This window comes from Cyanistes caeruleus, chromosome 14 (assembly GCF_971803275.1).
Source record: "Cyanistes caeruleus chromosome 14, bCyaCae1.hap1.1, whole genome shotgun sequence".
Taxonomy (NCBI): Eukaryota; Metazoa; Chordata; class Aves; order Passeriformes; family Paridae; genus Cyanistes; species Cyanistes caeruleus.
Window position 1 is genome coordinate 10,646,727 of NC_141714.1, and position 17,988 is coordinate 10,664,714.

The 17,988-nt window shown below is 37.2% G+C and overlaps 1 protein-coding gene across 10 annotated transcripts in view; it reads left to right on the top strand.

Annotated features, from left to right (window-relative positions):
• Positions 1-516: 516 nt before the first annotated feature.
• THOC2 (THO complex subunit 2) overlaps positions 517-17,988 on the top strand; it is a 50,587-nt gene continuing 33,115 nt past the window's right edge. For 9 of the 10 annotated variants that reach the window (XR_015276412.1, XR_015276413.1, XR_015276414.1 and 6 more), the window contains exons 1-9: positions 517-1,045; positions 6,754-6,809; positions 7,977-8,068; positions 9,225-9,276; positions 11,384-11,454; positions 12,157-12,278; positions 13,042-13,175; positions 14,647-14,813; positions 15,543-15,635. Coding sequence is in view for 6 of the 10 variants with exons in the window: in XM_086850471.1 (XP_086706597.1) it covers positions 984-1,045; positions 6,754-6,809; positions 7,977-8,068; positions 9,225-9,276; positions 11,384-11,454; positions 12,157-12,278; positions 13,042-13,175; positions 14,647-14,813; positions 15,543-15,635 (849 nt within the window). In the remaining 4 variants the exon portion in view is untranslated. Of the gene's footprint in view, positions 1,046-6,753; positions 6,810-7,976; positions 8,069-9,224; positions 9,277-11,383; positions 11,455-12,156; positions 12,279-13,041; positions 13,176-14,646; positions 14,814-15,542; positions 15,636-17,988 lie in introns of those variants that run through there. The other variant, XM_086850475.1, reaches the window with a different exon arrangement.

Genomic DNA, 17,988 nt, shown 5'->3' on the forward strand with positions numbered 1-17,988 from the left:
CTGGTACAGGGGGACTGAGGCCTCACCTTTTGATTTTATTTCAAGTTCCCTATTTTCTTAAGTTTAATCAAATTTGTGAAGCAATTTACACTGCAGTAGAGGAGGAAGCACGTACAAGACTGAGAACGTAGGTGAAATAAAGACTTGAGGAAAGAGAAATGTCTGGAAAGACCAAAAACATGTGCTGCCTGACCACATGGAGTAGTTTAACCTTTATATCCCAATTAGCAACTGAAAGGAACACAAAACAACATGCAGAAACTTAATGGAGATGAGCGACATGCAACAAAATAGGCACACGCATTTGGGATAACACTCGGAATATGACATCCATACAATTGTTTGTCCTAAGTGCTTGTATCTGAAAGACCATTTAGATGCGTCACAGTAAGTTTTACACAAATCCTTTTTAACCGTTTATTTATTCAAAGGATTTATCGTTCTCGCCATTTCTGCGAGCGGGCGTCTCGCACCTCCGCCGTCCGCGGGGCTGGCGGCGCCCAACGCACATGCGCAGAACACGGCGCCCCGCGACTGCGACGCACACGCAAAACACGAGACACCCCGCCCCACGCTCTGCTGCGCGCACCGTGCACCACAGCACGGCTCAAACGTGGGCAGCGTGGCACGGCACGGCTCTAATGTGCAGGGCACGGCTCTAATGATGTGCGGGGCACGGCTCTAATGGGCTGGGCGCGGCTCGGCTCGGTTCGAATGCGCATGGCACGGCTCTAACGCGCACACCACACACACACCGCCGACGCTTCAACGCGCACGCGCGGGAGGCACCGCGCCCCGCCCCGCCATCCTAACGCACACGCGCTGTCGTGGCACCGCCCCGCCGCCCCCGCGCGCAGGCGCAGTCCGCCCCGCCGGCTCTCCGCACGGCGCGGCCGCATCCCGCGGTTTCTCGCGGCTCGTCCGTCCCCTCTGACCCGGCGCCGCCGCTGTTCCATCCGGGCCCTCGGCGCTACACGGGGAAGATGGCGGCGCTGCTCCCAGCCGAGTGGATAAAGAACTGGGAGAAAGGCGGCAAGAATGAGTTGTGAGTGCGGGGCCTCGCCGTGCGGAGGGATGGGGCGGTGCGGCCCTCTGGAGGGAGTCAGGGGCGCCTGGGCCTCGCTGGCCCGGAGAGGCTAGGGAACGGCGGAGAGGACATCGGTCGGGGCTGCGTCCTTGCTGCTGGGCGTAGGGTCGAAACCGTGGTTGGGAGGAGGGCCTGGGCCGCTCTCCCATCCGGTTCGGCCGGGTGCTGCCGCCCTCCGCCGACGCTCGGCCCCCGTAGCTGGGCCCAGCTTACCCGGCGCCCCGAGCGCCCCCTTCCACCCTCTGGGCCAGATTGGTCGGGAGTCGGGCTCATCTTCAGCCGCCCCCTGTGGTAATACGGACCCTGAAGCGTTCCTGTGTCGTTGGCTCTGCAATACTGACCTTTGTGGCAGAGGCCTTAGTCCTCGTTACCACCTTTTTACCGATTCCGGTACGACTGGCCCCGTATTCTTTGATCCAGGCAAAATACGATCACGTAGTCATGCTTGTTTTATTCTACAAAGTAACCTTTGTGCACGGAGAGGTCCGGTTGCAACCTCTTAAATTAATCCAGGTGTGCCAGGAGCTTTCCATTCTGGGCCTGTGCCTGTTTTAAGCCATCTTTGTGACAGGTTCACTAAATGTTGTGATTCAGGAGTACATCTCTTCAGGGAGTAATTTACCAGTTTGGTCATTTCATGTTACTCCGCTAAACAGGGGTGTCCTCTGCACTAGCTATATGTTTTTTACATGCTCTTATTGTAATTCTTCCATATGCTTTTGGGTTTTTTTGTAAGTAAAAAATCCTGCAGTTTTAAATCTGAATGTTGAAGGGATCACTTAGAGAAACACTTGATAATCACTCATTATTTTCTTTTGTTCACGTCTTCTGAAAGGTTGTGCAGCTTTGGCAATGAATCTTCCTTGTGCGTGAAGGAAATGGCAGTGGGTTGGAGATTCGAGAATGTAGAGAAACCCTGCACAAAACACTGTTCTTTCCAGAGCTACCATTTTGTAGTGAAGGGTGCCCCCTTTATAGTCATGTAATTTTTGGTTTGAGTTATGCTGGAACCATTATCGTGTTAATATGCAAGCTGAACGTGTTGAGAGATTGTGTGGAGTTTGCAAGAGGACAGACATTTCATAGCTGATCATGTAATGGCAACTGTACTGTTCTCACTGGATTCTCAGCACTCTGAGCTTTGTAAGAGGCAACTTACCTTAGCTTCTGACCATGATAAAACCTTTTAGGATTTTTCTCTCCCCTCAGAGCAGTACTTCTTAAACATGATGGGAAGAAAGTGTTCTTCTGCTGTGGGACCAATAAAAAAAAACGATTAGCTAGATTCCTGTATTTGTGGTACTCACAGTTCATTTGGAATACATAAATGATGTTCTAGACACGACTTAAAGAGCAGTTTGCGGATGAGGCCATATGTTTTAAAAGAAATGTAACTCTGTCTGGATCACAGCTGTCAGGTTTCACAGTGGTAGCTTTATAAATCCAAGGATATACTAGAACTTACTTTCTAGAATCTAAAGTATATACCTGTTGATAATATTTAGATAACTTTTAGGAAGCCAGCTTTATTGGGAGAGTCTTCAGTACATAGCTTTTTTTTTTTCTTTTTCCAAAACTTCCTATCTTCTGAATTACTAGAGGAAAACAGAGCTAGGATGTTATCATTTCAGAGTGAAACACATTAAATGTTTTTAAACATTAAAGTAAAAAGGGAATAAATGCAATAACACTACTTATTTTTATTGAATTATTTATCAAATATCAGTATGCTCAAGAAAAAAAATTAGGTCTAGGATTAAATTCACTCTTGGTCTTTGTGGGTCAAAGTTAAGATAATGCATTATAATGATGTTAGAAAAGTGGGAAGGGGAAGGGTGCTGCAGAAGGACAAAATTGACATTATGAGCAAATAGAAGAATTACAAAAATTTAGAAGGATTTTTGTAGGCATTTAAATGCCTACAAAAATCCTTCATAATTAGTAGAAAAAGATTAGTTCTTATGGAAAAAGATGCTGGAGCATGAAATGGCTTACATGATTTGGCTAGATAAGTTGAGATAGTATTTTGGCAGCTAGTAGTTACCTAAATAAAAACACATTTCTGTGTTTTGGAGGAATATGAAACTATATTGAGAGAAGGAAATGGTTTGTTTTAATTTGGCAATTCAGTTTCTACTGGGATTAATAATGGATACTTAAGATAACTGTTTTTGTTTTTTTAATGGTGTGATATTTTTAATTATATGATCAACTTGTCATGGTTTAACAGTACTAGCCAGAAATCAAGGGTAAGGATTTTGTGTCTCTTAGAGTTATAATGTACTCTAATGTATATGACTAATGCAGCGGTGACCATTTGCTTCCAAGATATTGTTCAAAACAGTACCAACTTTGAATTTAATTAATCAAACTACTGATGTTTAATAGTATCTAATAAAAATACATAAATGTGGTAGTTTCAAGTGTATGTACCTGCCAAAACTACATTGGTCAGTATGTGGTCATCTTACATGTTGTTTTTTTGTTCAGATCCATCTCTAATTATGTACATTTATTTGCTACTGCCAGATGCTGGTGTGCAGATGAAATCTGAGGGTGACTACTTATGCTGCTCAGACTGGACTCTTTGTAGACCTACTTGTGTGTACTATCTCTGTAGGAAAACTGTTCTGTTTTCAAGAGCAAGATGCTGGTCTATGACTGCAGCCATCATGAACATTTATAATACACATAGTGACTGGCACCTTACCTTGTTTTGTGACAGATTCAACACAGGAAGGAGCCTTTAGCATGGATGGAGGGCTTTAATAAGTGCCTGCATGGCAGTTCATGCAATATGTTAAGTCTCAATATAAACTAAAGCCTAATATTCTGCAAATGTGAAATTTTGAGACCTGATCTTTCTGGCACTTCCAGCTTGTTACTTTAACTCAACACTGTAGCCTTGGTCATGCAAGGGAAGGGTCAAGAATCAGCAAAAGAGAGTTTGGTTGTAGTTGTGCCATTCTGACTGCAAAATGCAATTGATTGTACTTTATCTCACCTAAAGAACTACCTGCATCAGTTGAATTTTGCATATACTTAAATACTAGTAGGTACATGCACTTTGTGATAATTACTGCTTTAATCCACACGTAGGAGTGAAATGGAGGTTATAGGACATGGTGTATGAATTGGGAGGCCTTATTTCCGGTGCTGCCTCTGCCATGCAAACTTGTTCACACTGCTTCAGAATTAGTGTTTTAAGCAAATCTATCCCATCATAGTCCAAAATAAATTTAATTTTGAAACTGTGGTTTTCAAAGGTGTTTCGGTGTGGTTTTTTAAAAATATTTTTACTTTCTACATTATCCTATTTTTTGGTTGTATTCTATACACATTACACAGTTCTACGTTAAGATGAGGAGATGTAGGTTTTAGTAGAGCAGGGAAGTTCTCTATCCTAAGCTTGCAGAAATGAGGTACCAGATTGGAGTAATAAGTCAGGTGAACACTTATCAGATTGTGTCTTGTGAAGGTGCAACTGTTTTGATTTTAATTTCATGCACTTAGTTGAGACTAGATGAACTGATCTCTCAGTTTGTTGTTACTGGAAAGGAGTGTTTCTGCCTTGTCTTCAGTCACCAGGGTGCCTCTGTGGCCTCCTGGGAAGTGCTTCAACTTGCAGACTTGGTTTTGACCAGTTTTCTGCCAGGTTTATCAGTTGCCCTGATGTAACTGATGGGAGGACTAAAACTGTTCTGCTGAAAAGGGAGGAAGTGTTTGTGAATGTGTCCCATTTCTGCAGCAGCAAGCCTTTAAATCACTGCAGCTGTACTGCCTGGCAGCACCTACAGGAAAGGTGGTTTTCCTTTGAGAGAATGCCTCTAGAAAAGAGCAGAATCATAAAAAGAAATATTCTTGCCTACTTTTTTTTTTCCTCAAATTTAATAATTCTGGGGGGTTCTAATTGCAAATATTAAGCATGTTGTTTCGCAGGTTCATCTTAAGAGTTTTTTCTATTGATCAGATTTGTGTCTTTAATGTGATGTTGGAGGATTGCTGGAAAGGGAATGGGAAGGGGTTGAAACTCTTGATTTTGTATTAAGATATACTTAAAAGAACTCATCAGTCCAAGTAGACAAGGTTATTGCTTTTGTAACCTGGTTGAGGATACCATCTTAGGACATAGGGGCCAAAGTGTGTATATCAGGTAATTTTTTTTTAACCTGATGTTTCACTTTACTATTATTTGCATACAGAACTTAGAATTGAGTGCTTTTAGAGTACCTTCTTTATGAAAGAGTAATTAAAATTAAAGAAAATTGATTTTTATTGAATTGATATACTCTTTAGGGACAGCTGGAGGAAAAAATCTATTCTAAAAAAAAAAGCTTACTTATTAATGAAAAATAATATACCTATGCCCCTGTTTTGCTGTCTGTTCTGGCTATTTCCAAATATATTGCATTCTCTTCAATAGAGTTTAGGACATCTTAGCCATGTCTTTGCTTTTTGCTGAGGTTCTATGCTTCTGCTGTTTGTTATGTGTGAAACTCCCTAGTTTCCAGTTATCTAAAGGGTGTGTATACCTTACATTTGCTAATTATAATCCTTTGATTGCTGGAATAGCCATTTAGTCCTGCTAGAGAAGTGGTAATCTATATAGGATTCAAATAGGATGAATAATGGATTGCTATTGCTAAAAACTATTTTTTACTGCTATTTTTTGTGATAAGTCTCTGCAGTAATTGTATATATCTGCCTTGAGATATCTTAAAATGGCTCCCACAGCAAAGTGTAGTCTTGCCATCTTATGTAGGAATGAGACATAGCTCTGGTACCCTCTTCAGTTTCTGCACATGAAAGATACTTTGAAAAATATGTGAACTTTTGGTTGAAAATGTGCAAATGTGACAAAAGGTCTTAAAATATGATGTCTGTTACAATAAATCACTGCCCTTTTTAAATACTGTCACTTTTAAATATGAAACTGCTTTTGAAACCTCATGCTGGGGTGATAGTAGTGGTAGAGAAAAGGGAAGATCCGTATATCTTGGAAGCATGTCCATTTCTAAGCTGCCAGAGTAGTGAAGAAGCCTTTAAGCATTTATTTTCTAGCACAGGGAACTATTCTATCTCATGTAACAGTCTGCACAGTACTTAGAGTACTTTTTGCATATGGCTGTTTGGTTGAGGGAACCCTGGGAGCAACCAGTGACAATGCAAACATGACAGGTTTTTGCTTCCTGTACTGGATTTTTTTAGGGACTAAAATAAAGAAAAATTCTGTCTTACTCTTGGGAAAACATTGCATGAGGAAATCATGCACATAATTTAATCTTAAAAGTTTTTTACAATCAGTAGTTTGAAAACTACTATCGTCATAGTAATTCTGTGAGAAGCATTTTCTCATTGGATAATGACAGTAGATTATTGCTAGGACTTCCATGCTTCTGTATTGCCTTGTGTTCTCACTTTTCTCAAGGAGGCGTAATATTAGGAAGAATATTTATATGTCTATGAGATCTATTGGGAATCTTGTGTTTCTTTGCTGTTCTAACTTCTCTGAATAAAGGTTTACTTTGGAAAAATTAAAATGTCGTCATCCATTTAAACTGCCCAAATCTAAAGCTCTTAGCCAGAGCATCAACCAAAAAAGAACCCCAAAACATTTTTATGCTAATATCTAATGATTTAAAAAAAAAAAATTTGTTTTATTTTAGTGTGCAGTTGTGTCGTGCTCTCAGTGAAAACAAAAACCATGATGTGGGTTTCAGAGGTAAGTCACATGGTTTATTTGTTGTTTTTAGTTACATAAAAAACAAGCCTGGAAACAGTTTATTATGGTACCTCTGCATGCTTGGAACATTCATGTGTGGTGACCATTAGTGTGTGCTAAAGCTGAATACTACAAATACTAACATCCACTACAAGGATTGCTTTCAGACATCCAGAGATTCCTTTGTTGTGGGTCGTGGCAGCATTGTCCAGAATTTGATCTGTGCTGTAGAAAATGGAATTCCGTTTTGTAAACAACATACAGCTAGGTTTTATTTTAAAAGTTAAACATATGAACCCTAATTTGTGAAAGTGTGAAATCATCCTATCTATTTAAATAATAAATTATTTTAATTTACCCACAGTGGTCTGTAGTCACCACATTACTGGCTACATGATTTAAGGCATTAAGATCTATATAACTTGTTACTGAATATAGTTTATTGAGCAATCCATGTGGTAAAAGTGCAGGGTGAAAGCATTTCGTTATTTTTCATGTAGTAAAAACACAACATTTTTGTGTTTTGTTTAAGACCCTTACAAGTTTCTCACAGCTGGTTTTAGAACCACCATGTTTACATTGCAAGGTTTTTCTCAAGTGGAATACCTCTGTTCAGTGCTTCAGCTTATTACAAGCATTTGTAAAATTGCATTCTTGAGTTGTAGGGGACTTTCCTTTAAAAAATGAAATAAAAAATAATCCTCATCAAGCATTTTTTCTTCCAATTAAATTTGATTTTCTTCTAGAGAAATGGTTTTTGAGAGCATATCTATGAGACATGACTAGGAAAGTTGTGTAATGTTTTCTATGTATATATAATATCATATTTATGTGAATTAGAAGGTAAAGGTGTCTTTGTTAAGCCAACTGTCAAGACTCAAGTTACTATATGCAGGATGGTAAGCTTTCTTCCCATTTTACTGTTATTCCATGAACTGGCCAGAGAAAGTGGATCATCACTCACTTTATGCTTGTGTGAAATCTTAGATATTGATGATCAATTTTAATCTGTAAGCAATAACAAAATAATCCCCTTTATTGGTAAGGGAAGCATATCCCCTTTACTTGTCTGTTGTCTGAAGTCTGCAGCATTACTGTAAACATTGCTTTTACAGTTAGACAAAGGATTAGCTGATATGTTTTCTGTCATCTCTTGTCTTTCAACAGATATTCAGCAGGCTTTGTATGAGCTTGCTTATCATGTTGTTAGAGGAAACTTAAAGCATGATCAAGCTTCTAATGTTCTTGGTGATGTCATAGTAAGTATATATTTGTAATTACATACTTATTAAAATCTTTCTTACAAAAGCCCAAATGAAATCCAAGGAGGAGAATATTCAAGGGATTTTTCTTTGACGTGTCTAAATAGTCATTCTTGTCAAATTCTTCATTTGTGTATACTTGATACATTTGTAGACTGGCAGGGTTTCATTTTTTCCCTCTACTTTTCATGGTGAGGAATAGGTATTTCAGCATAAATCAAAAACTAAGTCACTTTTTGAGGGCACATGAAGACTGAAGTTGTTAATAAATAAGTTGTTAATATATACTAGAAATAAATGTCACTTCCTGATGCAGCACATCTGTGATGCCACCTACTGTTTTTAACAGTGTGACAGTGTACCTGCCATTTTACTGTTGGGATGTCCAAGTTCTTGAAATAATGCATTAGACTTATTTTTTGTTTGAAAAAGGTTTTTCTTAAAACACTTTGAATAAGTAGAGAAAATATGGAAAAGAGTAATTTCCTCTAAACTTCCAAGCTTACCAAATACTGCTGTTCCTTAAAAAGCAAACTAGGAAAAATACATTAAAAAATCTTTCAGAAATGATTTCTTATTTTTGGTAAGTTGCTGTTTTGACGTGTATCGAATGTTAAGGGAAAATATGTTGTGATATTCTAGTGTAACCTTTTTAGGTTTTTTGAACTTGAGCATTGGTGTTGAGGGAAGGCATGGCTGTAGGGCACCTTGCTGTTGGAGTGTTGTGTGAAATGTTGGGTCTTGTAGAGAATTATCATCTGTTTGGTGCCTGAGAAACTGCAGGTCGCTTTCTGGGCTCCTGCTCCTCACTCAGGGCTAAAAAGCCATGGGCTATAGAGGTGGAAGGACTAACCAGGGGGTTTTGTCCTTGGTCACAAATAAACGTAATTACATTTCATTAATTACATTAAAATTAATTATATTTCGAGGTTATGGGATTTCACTATGTATAAATAATTAGTACAGCACTTAGATATTAGTCAGTAATTAAGCATCTTCATTATTAATATGAATTATTAGTAACATAAATAATGTGCATTACTAATTAGTCTGAACTTTATGATGACACATTGTTTTATATAATGCAAAAATTTTCTAAGCAATGCATATTGGAATTTTTATGTTCATTAAATGAGATCTTGTTTCTTCTTAGGAATTCCGAGAAGACATGCCTTCTATCCTAGCTGATGTATTCTGCATATTAGGTAAGTTGGGTTCCCTTCCTTTCAGCCTTGCAATAGATTTGGAGAAATTCATGTTTTGTGTCTGCTTGCTTACTTCTTCAGGAAAATTCATTGAATCTGTAAAGCATGATTTCTCTTTACAAAACATGTGTTGATTCTTCCTCAGTGTATCTGTACCTCACTTGTTAATGTCTTTTCATTCTGCTTTGTTCTGTTATAGTTTCCAGAAGTTTGCCTATTAAAGGCAGTGGAAGTTGATCTGCCAAGAATAGTTAAAGGAGCTAGCTTGTAAGAATGTTGGATATTAGCTAATGGAATCAGTGACTTAGTGCTGTTATCATTCTTAAATATTTTAAATAAAAGTTGACTTCCTGGTAGGTAGATACTTTCTCCTCAGAATGTGTTCTGTAAACATTATTGTCTGTACAGTCGCAGTTAGTGAAATGGAGCTTATGCTAATTGTCCAGAAATCTAAAGGCAAATGGCATTGAGTCACTTATCTGCCAGCTGAGCAGGCTTTAAAGATGTGCATGTCTTATTCTGGTGATAACTTCTGGATTTTTATGTTGTAATATTGATGTAAAGCTGTTGCTCTCATGTCTTCCAGCTTTCAGTGCCTGCGGTTTCTGTCTTGCTCCATGTCTGTGTTTTTCAACAAATTTCAGAAAATTCTTTTGCTGGTCTGCTCATCACACATATCCTGTGTGTTCTGTGTATTGAAGGAGCAGTGCATCTTCTGTGATGTGGTTGCCTGTAAAGGGAGGCACCTCATTAAGTTTGCATGTGCAGCCTTAGTTTTATACATCTGAATGATAACTTGACTTTGTTTTATTCATACTGTTTCATTCTGTGTACTTGTATCATAATTTTGTAATAACTAGTTTTCATAATGCAGTATTACACTGATGTCCTTTTCCTTTTTTATCTGCAGTAGAAGGCTTGAATTACCTACTTCTTGAACTACTTGAATAACAAACTAGTTGTTCATATTTATTCACTTGAATAACAGAAACTAGTGTATCTGTCTGCCTTTTTCTATTTATTTTTCTTTTCCCTCTTTCCTTTAAATTAGTGTGTAGCCAAATGCCATGCTTTCACTAGTAGCAGAGAATAGTATGGCCAAGGAGCTAGGTTTCAAACTTTGGGAAAAAGGATGTTTTAAAATTTCTTGCATGTTTCCTCTAACCCTTTATTACTCTAATCAATATTTTCTACTATCAGGATTTTTTTCCCAATTGTTTATGTGTTTCAATATATCTGAGAATTTTGATTTGTCCACTCATCCACATACCCTGGAAAAATTTTTTACTGCAGCTTGTTCTTTGGCTGAGAGTCTTTGCTGCTAAGGTCCAGGCTGATCTGGCTGGTCTATTGCCTTCACTTCTACCCTGCTACATCAATGGTTTTCAGTTTCTGTAGGGTCTTCTTTCTCACATTTTTGTTGCTGATCTCTGTGGGTCTGATTTTAATGTGTGGTGGGTTTTTTGTTTGTTTATTGTAATGTCTGCCTTGCATTCTTTTACGGAGTTTTCTACTCCTTTTACAGCTCCTCACTTCCTGTAATGATGTGCTTTTTTAAAACTGCTTTACCAGGTTTTCTTCCCTGTCCAGTGTTCCATAGTCTGTCTTCCCATAGGAGCAAATTGCTTTCAGTAGTTGACAATACAGAAGAAATTAATGGTAATACAGAACCATAGCTGCTAAAAGACTGCAGTGTAAATGGTAGTTCTCTGAAGCCACAGGGAAAAAGATTAGAACATTACCTTAAGGCCAGGATCATGCAGTTCTCTTCAGTGGTTCGTATTTCTGGTTTTGTGCTTATTGTTGATCTTCAATGCTTGCCATAATCACTATTGCAACAAAGAGAATGGCAAGAAAAATTATTGCAGCATTCGTCTGGTTTCTGTTTTACCTTTTCGTGAGAGTTGTGGACGTGAGAATTGTCATCAAAATATTATGTGAAGCCCATGGGGGTTGAGTGGGTGGGAAGTAGCAAGAAAATGCCATGTTATCAGTAAGTTTCTTTCCCTTGTGTTATCATTAGCATTTATCAGAATAGCTATAAAAGAAGAAACTCTTAAAATTTCTTCAGTAAAAATTGCTTTTTTACCCTCATCTTCTTTTGTAGATATTGAAACAAGTTGTTTAGAAGAAAAAAATAAGAGGGATCATTTTACACAACTGGTATTGGCCTGTTTGGTAAGTTACACTTAGGATGTCTTTTGGCAGAATTGCATGTCAAAATTTGACAAGAAAAATAAGAGTGTTGAAGCTTGATTCTTCTTTTTTCCCCAGAGAAGACTGTGATTGTTTTCCAAATGCCCAAATAATTAAAAAATTCATCTCCAAAATGTTGTGATAGAAAAATATAGTACAGCTCCCTCTTGAGTTCTTTGAAGAGTTTTGAGAACTTAAATTTTTCCACCAGCAAGTTCACCAGAAATTTTGCTTCTGAAGTATGCTTTGAGTTGCACTTATTTATGTAACCTCCTCTTGTATTTAGAAGTAGCATTCCTAAATGCATGGAATAAGCTTGATTTGTAGGAGAGTTCAGCATATGAAAATAAGACTTTTTAAAAAATGCAGAATACACTTTGTAAATATGCAGTTCCTGATAGTAATGTCCCTGGATGCTATGCAATGTATACTTGGTAACCAGGAATTAGACTCTAGGGCTTGTTTCTTCAAGGTGCTCTTGAAGAAATTTGAATTGTATATAAAATCTACCACTCTGAAATTCCAGTTTCAGTTAATAGTGTCAGTTTTGTATGCTCCTGTGTTTGAAGCAAAATGCAAACATTTTTCTGTTGTCAGAATGCACATGTAACATAAATTAATAACTGTGTGGTTTCTAAGTCTTTGTAATTTACAAATTTGGTGTGTGTTTTTGGTGTTTTTTAGTATCTTGTATCTGACACTGTCCTAAAGGAGCGTTTAGATCCAGAGACGCTGGAGTCATTGGGACTCATCAAGCAGTCTCAACAGTTCAATCAAAAATCTGTTAAAATAAAGACAAAACTATTGTAAGTTTTGGGGCAGGGGTTGTTTGGGGAGTGGGTGGGGAGGGGCAATGATGATTAGTCTGGTAACAATGTTTTCTACCAGGTATTCAGTTTTCTTTGGGAAATATGTTTTGTTGAACTTCAACTTGCTAATAACAAAAGAATTTTGTTAGCCCTTATTTTTCAAACTCCTGAGAAATACAAAATCTTTCTCATGTTAGCTATGGCTTCTGCTGCAGTGATTCCATATACACAGATTAATTAATATTCATTGGTGATACACGAATTTATAAAGTCTAACAAAATTAATTATTGTTCTTGCATCAGTTAAGAATAGGTTTTGTTTTCATAACTAGGCAAACATAGTTATTTTATTTTGGTCAATGTGGGTTATGTGTTTTTTGGTATATGTTTGGTTTCTGTCTCGGCATTGAGTGTTTCAGTGTCAAAGAACATCACTTGAAACAAGAGTAGGTTCTTAAGCATGGACTGCCACAGAGCAGTTCTCCAGAGCAGTTTGTAGAACAAACTTTCCTGTTTAGTGTAAGTCTAATCTTTTTAATTATCTGCACTTGAAATAAGAGCTGGATTTGTTTGGAGACTGCTTGCTACCCTACTGGTATTCATATGCTGCATTTAATAGTTTTTGAAACAACTCAGATAAATAATAAGTTCTTAAAAATGTGTTCAGAATTAGTTTTTTGTATAACAAATTGCTAAGAGCATAAATAATCTTCACTGGATGAATGTTACACAACAGTATTTAATTTCTCTTCATTTGCAGTTATAAGCAACAGAAGTTTAATTTGCTAAGAGAGGAGAATGAAGGTTATGCAAAGCTCATTGCAGAGCTAGGTCAAGACTTATCCGGAAATATCACTAGTGATTTAATCCTTGAAAATATCAAATCTTTAATAGGTAAGGAATTTATTGAAAGAATATTATGGGCATTGGTTTTCCTATATGATCTTATGACTACAGAAGGTAGATCATCTTGAATAGAAGAATTAGGGTGTCTTGAAGGTCCTGTTTCTGTGGAAAAATTAATTTAAGGAATATTGTGTAAGCATACATAAATACTGAATTTATTGTGTAGCCTCAGATATGCATGCTGTGATTTTAATGTATTTTGAAGATGTGCTTGTCAGGCAGATTGGAGCATAACAAAGTAATGCTTTTTGTTATTGAATGTATTAGTTCAGTGCATGAACATCCTTTTATTCTTGAAGCTATTGAATGAGTGATTCCTCGTAAAGAGAAATGAGAAGTAGTAAATGTTCTTCCTTTATCTAGTTCTTTTAGTGATTTTTCCATATTTCTAAGTTGAGTTGTGATGAGAATCTCACAGTCAAAGCGGAAAATGTTAAAAACAGGAAATACCTGTAATTACCCTTGGTTTACACTTTTTTTGAGCAAAGAATTTCGTACAATATATTGATGTTTGTGCCAGTGCCTGTCTCGTGTGGTGCCAGTGCAGTAACGGGTAAAAAACTGTGCTGCCATTTTATAAAAAAACCTAATTTTTAATATTTCAAAGTGTATTGCCTGAGTGTCAAATTCCTCTAGCAATAACACTTATTTTGGGAGAGATCAAGAGAAAGGATAGTTTTTCTGCTTATTACAGTGAAAAAATACACCCATTTTGAAGCATTTTGTGATAAAATATTTTTCTTTCTGGAATTTTAGGAATTGCAAATAGGCTTCCTACAGTATGTTAATTCTTTTAAAGTACTAACTTAGAGCAGGTTCTGGTGTAATGGAAGCGGCTTTTGGTAAAGAAAGACTGATGCAGTTATATATCTGCATAGTGGATGTGCCTAGATAAAACATGTCATGGCACAATGAGGAAAATAGTCTAGATGCATATTTTTTGGATAAAAGTAATATTTCTGCCTCAAGTATGTTTCCTGGAGTTTTGGTGGAAAGTTTATATAGTAAAATAGAGGTATGATGTCAGCATTAGCTTACCTGATCTGTATCTTTGCTCTTGCTCCCCTTCAAATAAAGGAACTGTTCCCTCTTCTGCTGGCAATAATGCTGAATTAATAGGACAGTACCACCAGGAGGATCAGGGTCTAGCTTAAAGCATAACAGCTTTTGGGGTGTAAAATAATTCTTAGCTGGCTGATTTGTATGACTGAATGAATATCTATGGCATCACAAGGGGAGAAGCAGCAGCTCATGTCTCTTGCTGGTCCTGTGGTGTTGGTGAGGTCAGGTTTTTAACTATTAAATGCTCCCTTTAAGGTGTTATTTCTACTTTTTCTGTAACCTGGGTTGGAAGTCCTTTTCAATATTTTTGTGTAGTTCAGTATTCAACAAATCAAAATGATCACGGGAGATGAAAATTAGCAACGTTAAACTTTTCTGCTCTGTCCTTCTCCACCAGGATGTTTCAATCTTGATCCTAACAGAGTTTTGGATATCATCCTAGAAGTCTATGAGTGCAGGCCTGAGTATGATGATTTCTTTGTACCACTGATAGAGTCTTACATGTACATGTGTGAACCTCAAACTCTATGCCATATCCTTGGGTTCAAATTCAAGTTTTATCAGGTAATGGATTTCCACTCTTAATATTTGCGTTTTGTGGTTGGTGGTTGAACTGCAGTCAGTAATAAGAGATTTTCTGCAGGTTTTTTTTTATTCTTTTTGGGTTGGTTGGGGGGGTTTTGGGTTTTTTGTTTGGTTTTGGGGTGGTTTTTTTTCGGTTTTTGTGTTGGTTTTGTGGGGTTTTGTGACTTTTTTGTTTTTTAAACATAGAAATTAGTTTTTAAGTTGTAAAATTCTGGTATTAAAAGCGATAATTGCATTATTTGAGTGGGAGTCTCTTACTGTATTTTACAGGAGAATGCTTAATGTTCTCTTAAAAGAGCTGAAAAATCTTGATACCTTCCACTTGAACTTGTAGAGTTATGTAAGGACTGGCATGAACAAAGAGACTGTACATTATAAGTGAGACTTATCCCCAGGAGTGAGGAGCATGTTTGCAGGGGAGTCATGGTTGATACTTGATAATATAGTCAAGGGTTTTTTTTAAAATGTAGTTAGGAATTGCATACAACAACCACAGGGTGCAAAGATAAAGTTTTTGTTTCTGAAGATACAGAATGTGTATTGCAGTTAAATCTAGTGACTTGGAAGTAATAGCAGTTAAATAACATGGTAACAAGGAGACTTGTGGGTTAATATGTTTTGTCTGAACAGGAATTGAGTGGTTCCTGTTTCATAACCTTCTGCTATGGTCTGATTGCTTTTTTCTTAAATTTCCAATGTCCATTTTAGGATCCAAGTGGTGAGACCCCTTCCTCCTTATACAGAGTTGCTGCTGTCCTTTTGCAACATAATCTCATAGATTTGGAAGATCTTTATGTTCATGTAAGTGACAGTATTACTCTGATAGATGCCAAAGCTAAGGACATTTAAAAAAATGAAAATCAGATATTTAACCCTTTTCCTAAATTTTCAGCTTCATGACTTTCTGTGTAATAGACATTCTGTGTATTGTAGGTGTACAATATTTAGTGACCCTTAAAATTTTCAGTGCTTTTTTAATGTGACATATTCAAATAAGCACACATTGAAATATGAATGCCAATAAACTTCTTTTGAATTATCAGTAACATCCTCCAGATTGTTTACCTTCTGGCAGAGTAGGAAGTTGGAGGTAAATGCCTAAGTAATCTTCCTTAAGAGTTAGACCTGTTGAGTTTTGCTTTACAAGATCAGTTTTTTAGAAAAGTGGTAGGACAGTGTCAGCTCCAAACATTCTTTTAGTTAAATAGTAGGGTTATTTTATTTAAATACTTGCATGGTCCTGAATGGGCCTCTCATTCTTTACCAGAATTCTGACCATTTGTTACGTTGAAGGAAAGAAATGGACTTATGTGTTCAGATCTAATCAGAGACTTACACTCTGCAGTCTGACAGGCTTATCAACCAACCAACATTCCAGTTTGATGAATGGTTAACAGAATGTTATAGTTATCTACTTAATTTTACATTATACAAGAATTTTTAATTTCAGAATATCCATGGATAGTCTTAAGATAAGAAATTTTAAGAGTCACCTCTTCCACTGAAATAAAGAGTTCTGGTTACATCTGTGGAAGGTTTGGAAGGTAGTCCTGCCATTCATCTGTGTGGCATTTCATAGCCTTAGTCACAATCTCATCAATACCAACTTGTCAATAACTGCCCCTGGGTTCATAGGAGTATTTTGGCTGAAAATGTGGGGTGGAGCAAGAGTAGGACTGTATGTCTCAGATAAATGGTGTGGAGTGAGGAATGTGTGACGATAATGCTTGTTTTTAAGATAATGTTTGTAAGTTTACAAAATATGCTCAGACTTGGGCTTACAGTGGCTTGTGTAATCTCAATGCAGACTTGTGCAGGTATGGGCATGTTTTCTGCCAGTCTCACATCTTGAGGGTCCCTGCAGACATTTGCACTGTTCACCTGCATGATGATGATTCTCAATCTCATTCCACAATCTCTCTGCCAGTCTCTCTGTCTTTGCATGTTTAGGATGGTATATTTTTTTAATCTCTTTTCAGTTCAGGTTTAATTTAACTTGCTGTGAAAGTTTATATCAAATAATTAGCATGCAGGTGTTCAGTCTGGAGGGATGTTCATTGTGTTGCTCCCATATGAGAGCACTGCCAGCATTATTGCTCATATTAAGAGTGTTCTCCCCACTTCTGCCCTCCCTGCCCATTGATGCTGGCAAAAACTCTTCTCAATTAGTGTGTGTATACACACAACCATATAGAAAGAAAGTATGGCATCCTAAAGATACAGTTTACCCATTGAAATTCCACACTAGGTACTTCTTGGTGAAGCTTAGTAGTTTTCCTTTTTTTCCCTTTTTTTTTAGTAGTTCATTTTTCAAATGAGAAAAATGCAGCTCCTTAAACCTTTTACCTTTCCTAGTGTGATTTGTTCTTCCCCAAATTTCTGTGAAATGGAATAATTCTTTCCTCCTTCAATGATCACTTTGGGCAAAGAAAACAATAAAAATATTCTCTTGTTAAAACATTAGAAAGAAAGATGAGTGTATCAAAGAGGTTGTGACGCTGCAGAAAGTTTTGATTGCTTACTTGCAGCAAAGTGTGATCTGGGTTTCAGGAGCTGAGTTGAAGTTTGGCTTTGTCAGAAAAAGAGCTTTTCGTTTGCCTCATAACTTGACCTTTTAATTTCTGAGTGTAGGTTTATATTCTTCACCCTGATTATTCACAAGTACAAAAATATGCTGAGTTTCTTTTTCATACTAGGTACTTTATCTAAGATAGTCTTTAAAGAACAGATGTTACATATATTTAACCTACCTTGCTCATAAATAAAAAAATTGGTAAGCTTTAAATGGTATTTCTTTAAAATAAAGGTGCAATCGAAGTGTGTGGCTAAGTAGGTTACCTAGTTTTCCTTGGTGATTAAATTTTTCTTCTCTTCAGATGAGCAGTATTTTGAATATTCACTTGGATTAGAGGCACTGAGTTGTGTTAATGTTATCATGGAGTATTGCCATAAAGATAAATCGGTAAAATTGAAGAATGGTAGATTGGAGGGCAACAAATAACAAATGGTTGTGAAGAAGTAGTATTAGAAGTAGTGGTATTATTTCTCATGAGTCCTTGATTTCAGAATGGTCAACTATTAGTGCAATTACCTGTTTGGGACGGTTGCAGCAAGGAAAAGAAATTGATTTCCTGAAAGACTGTCAGATTAGCAG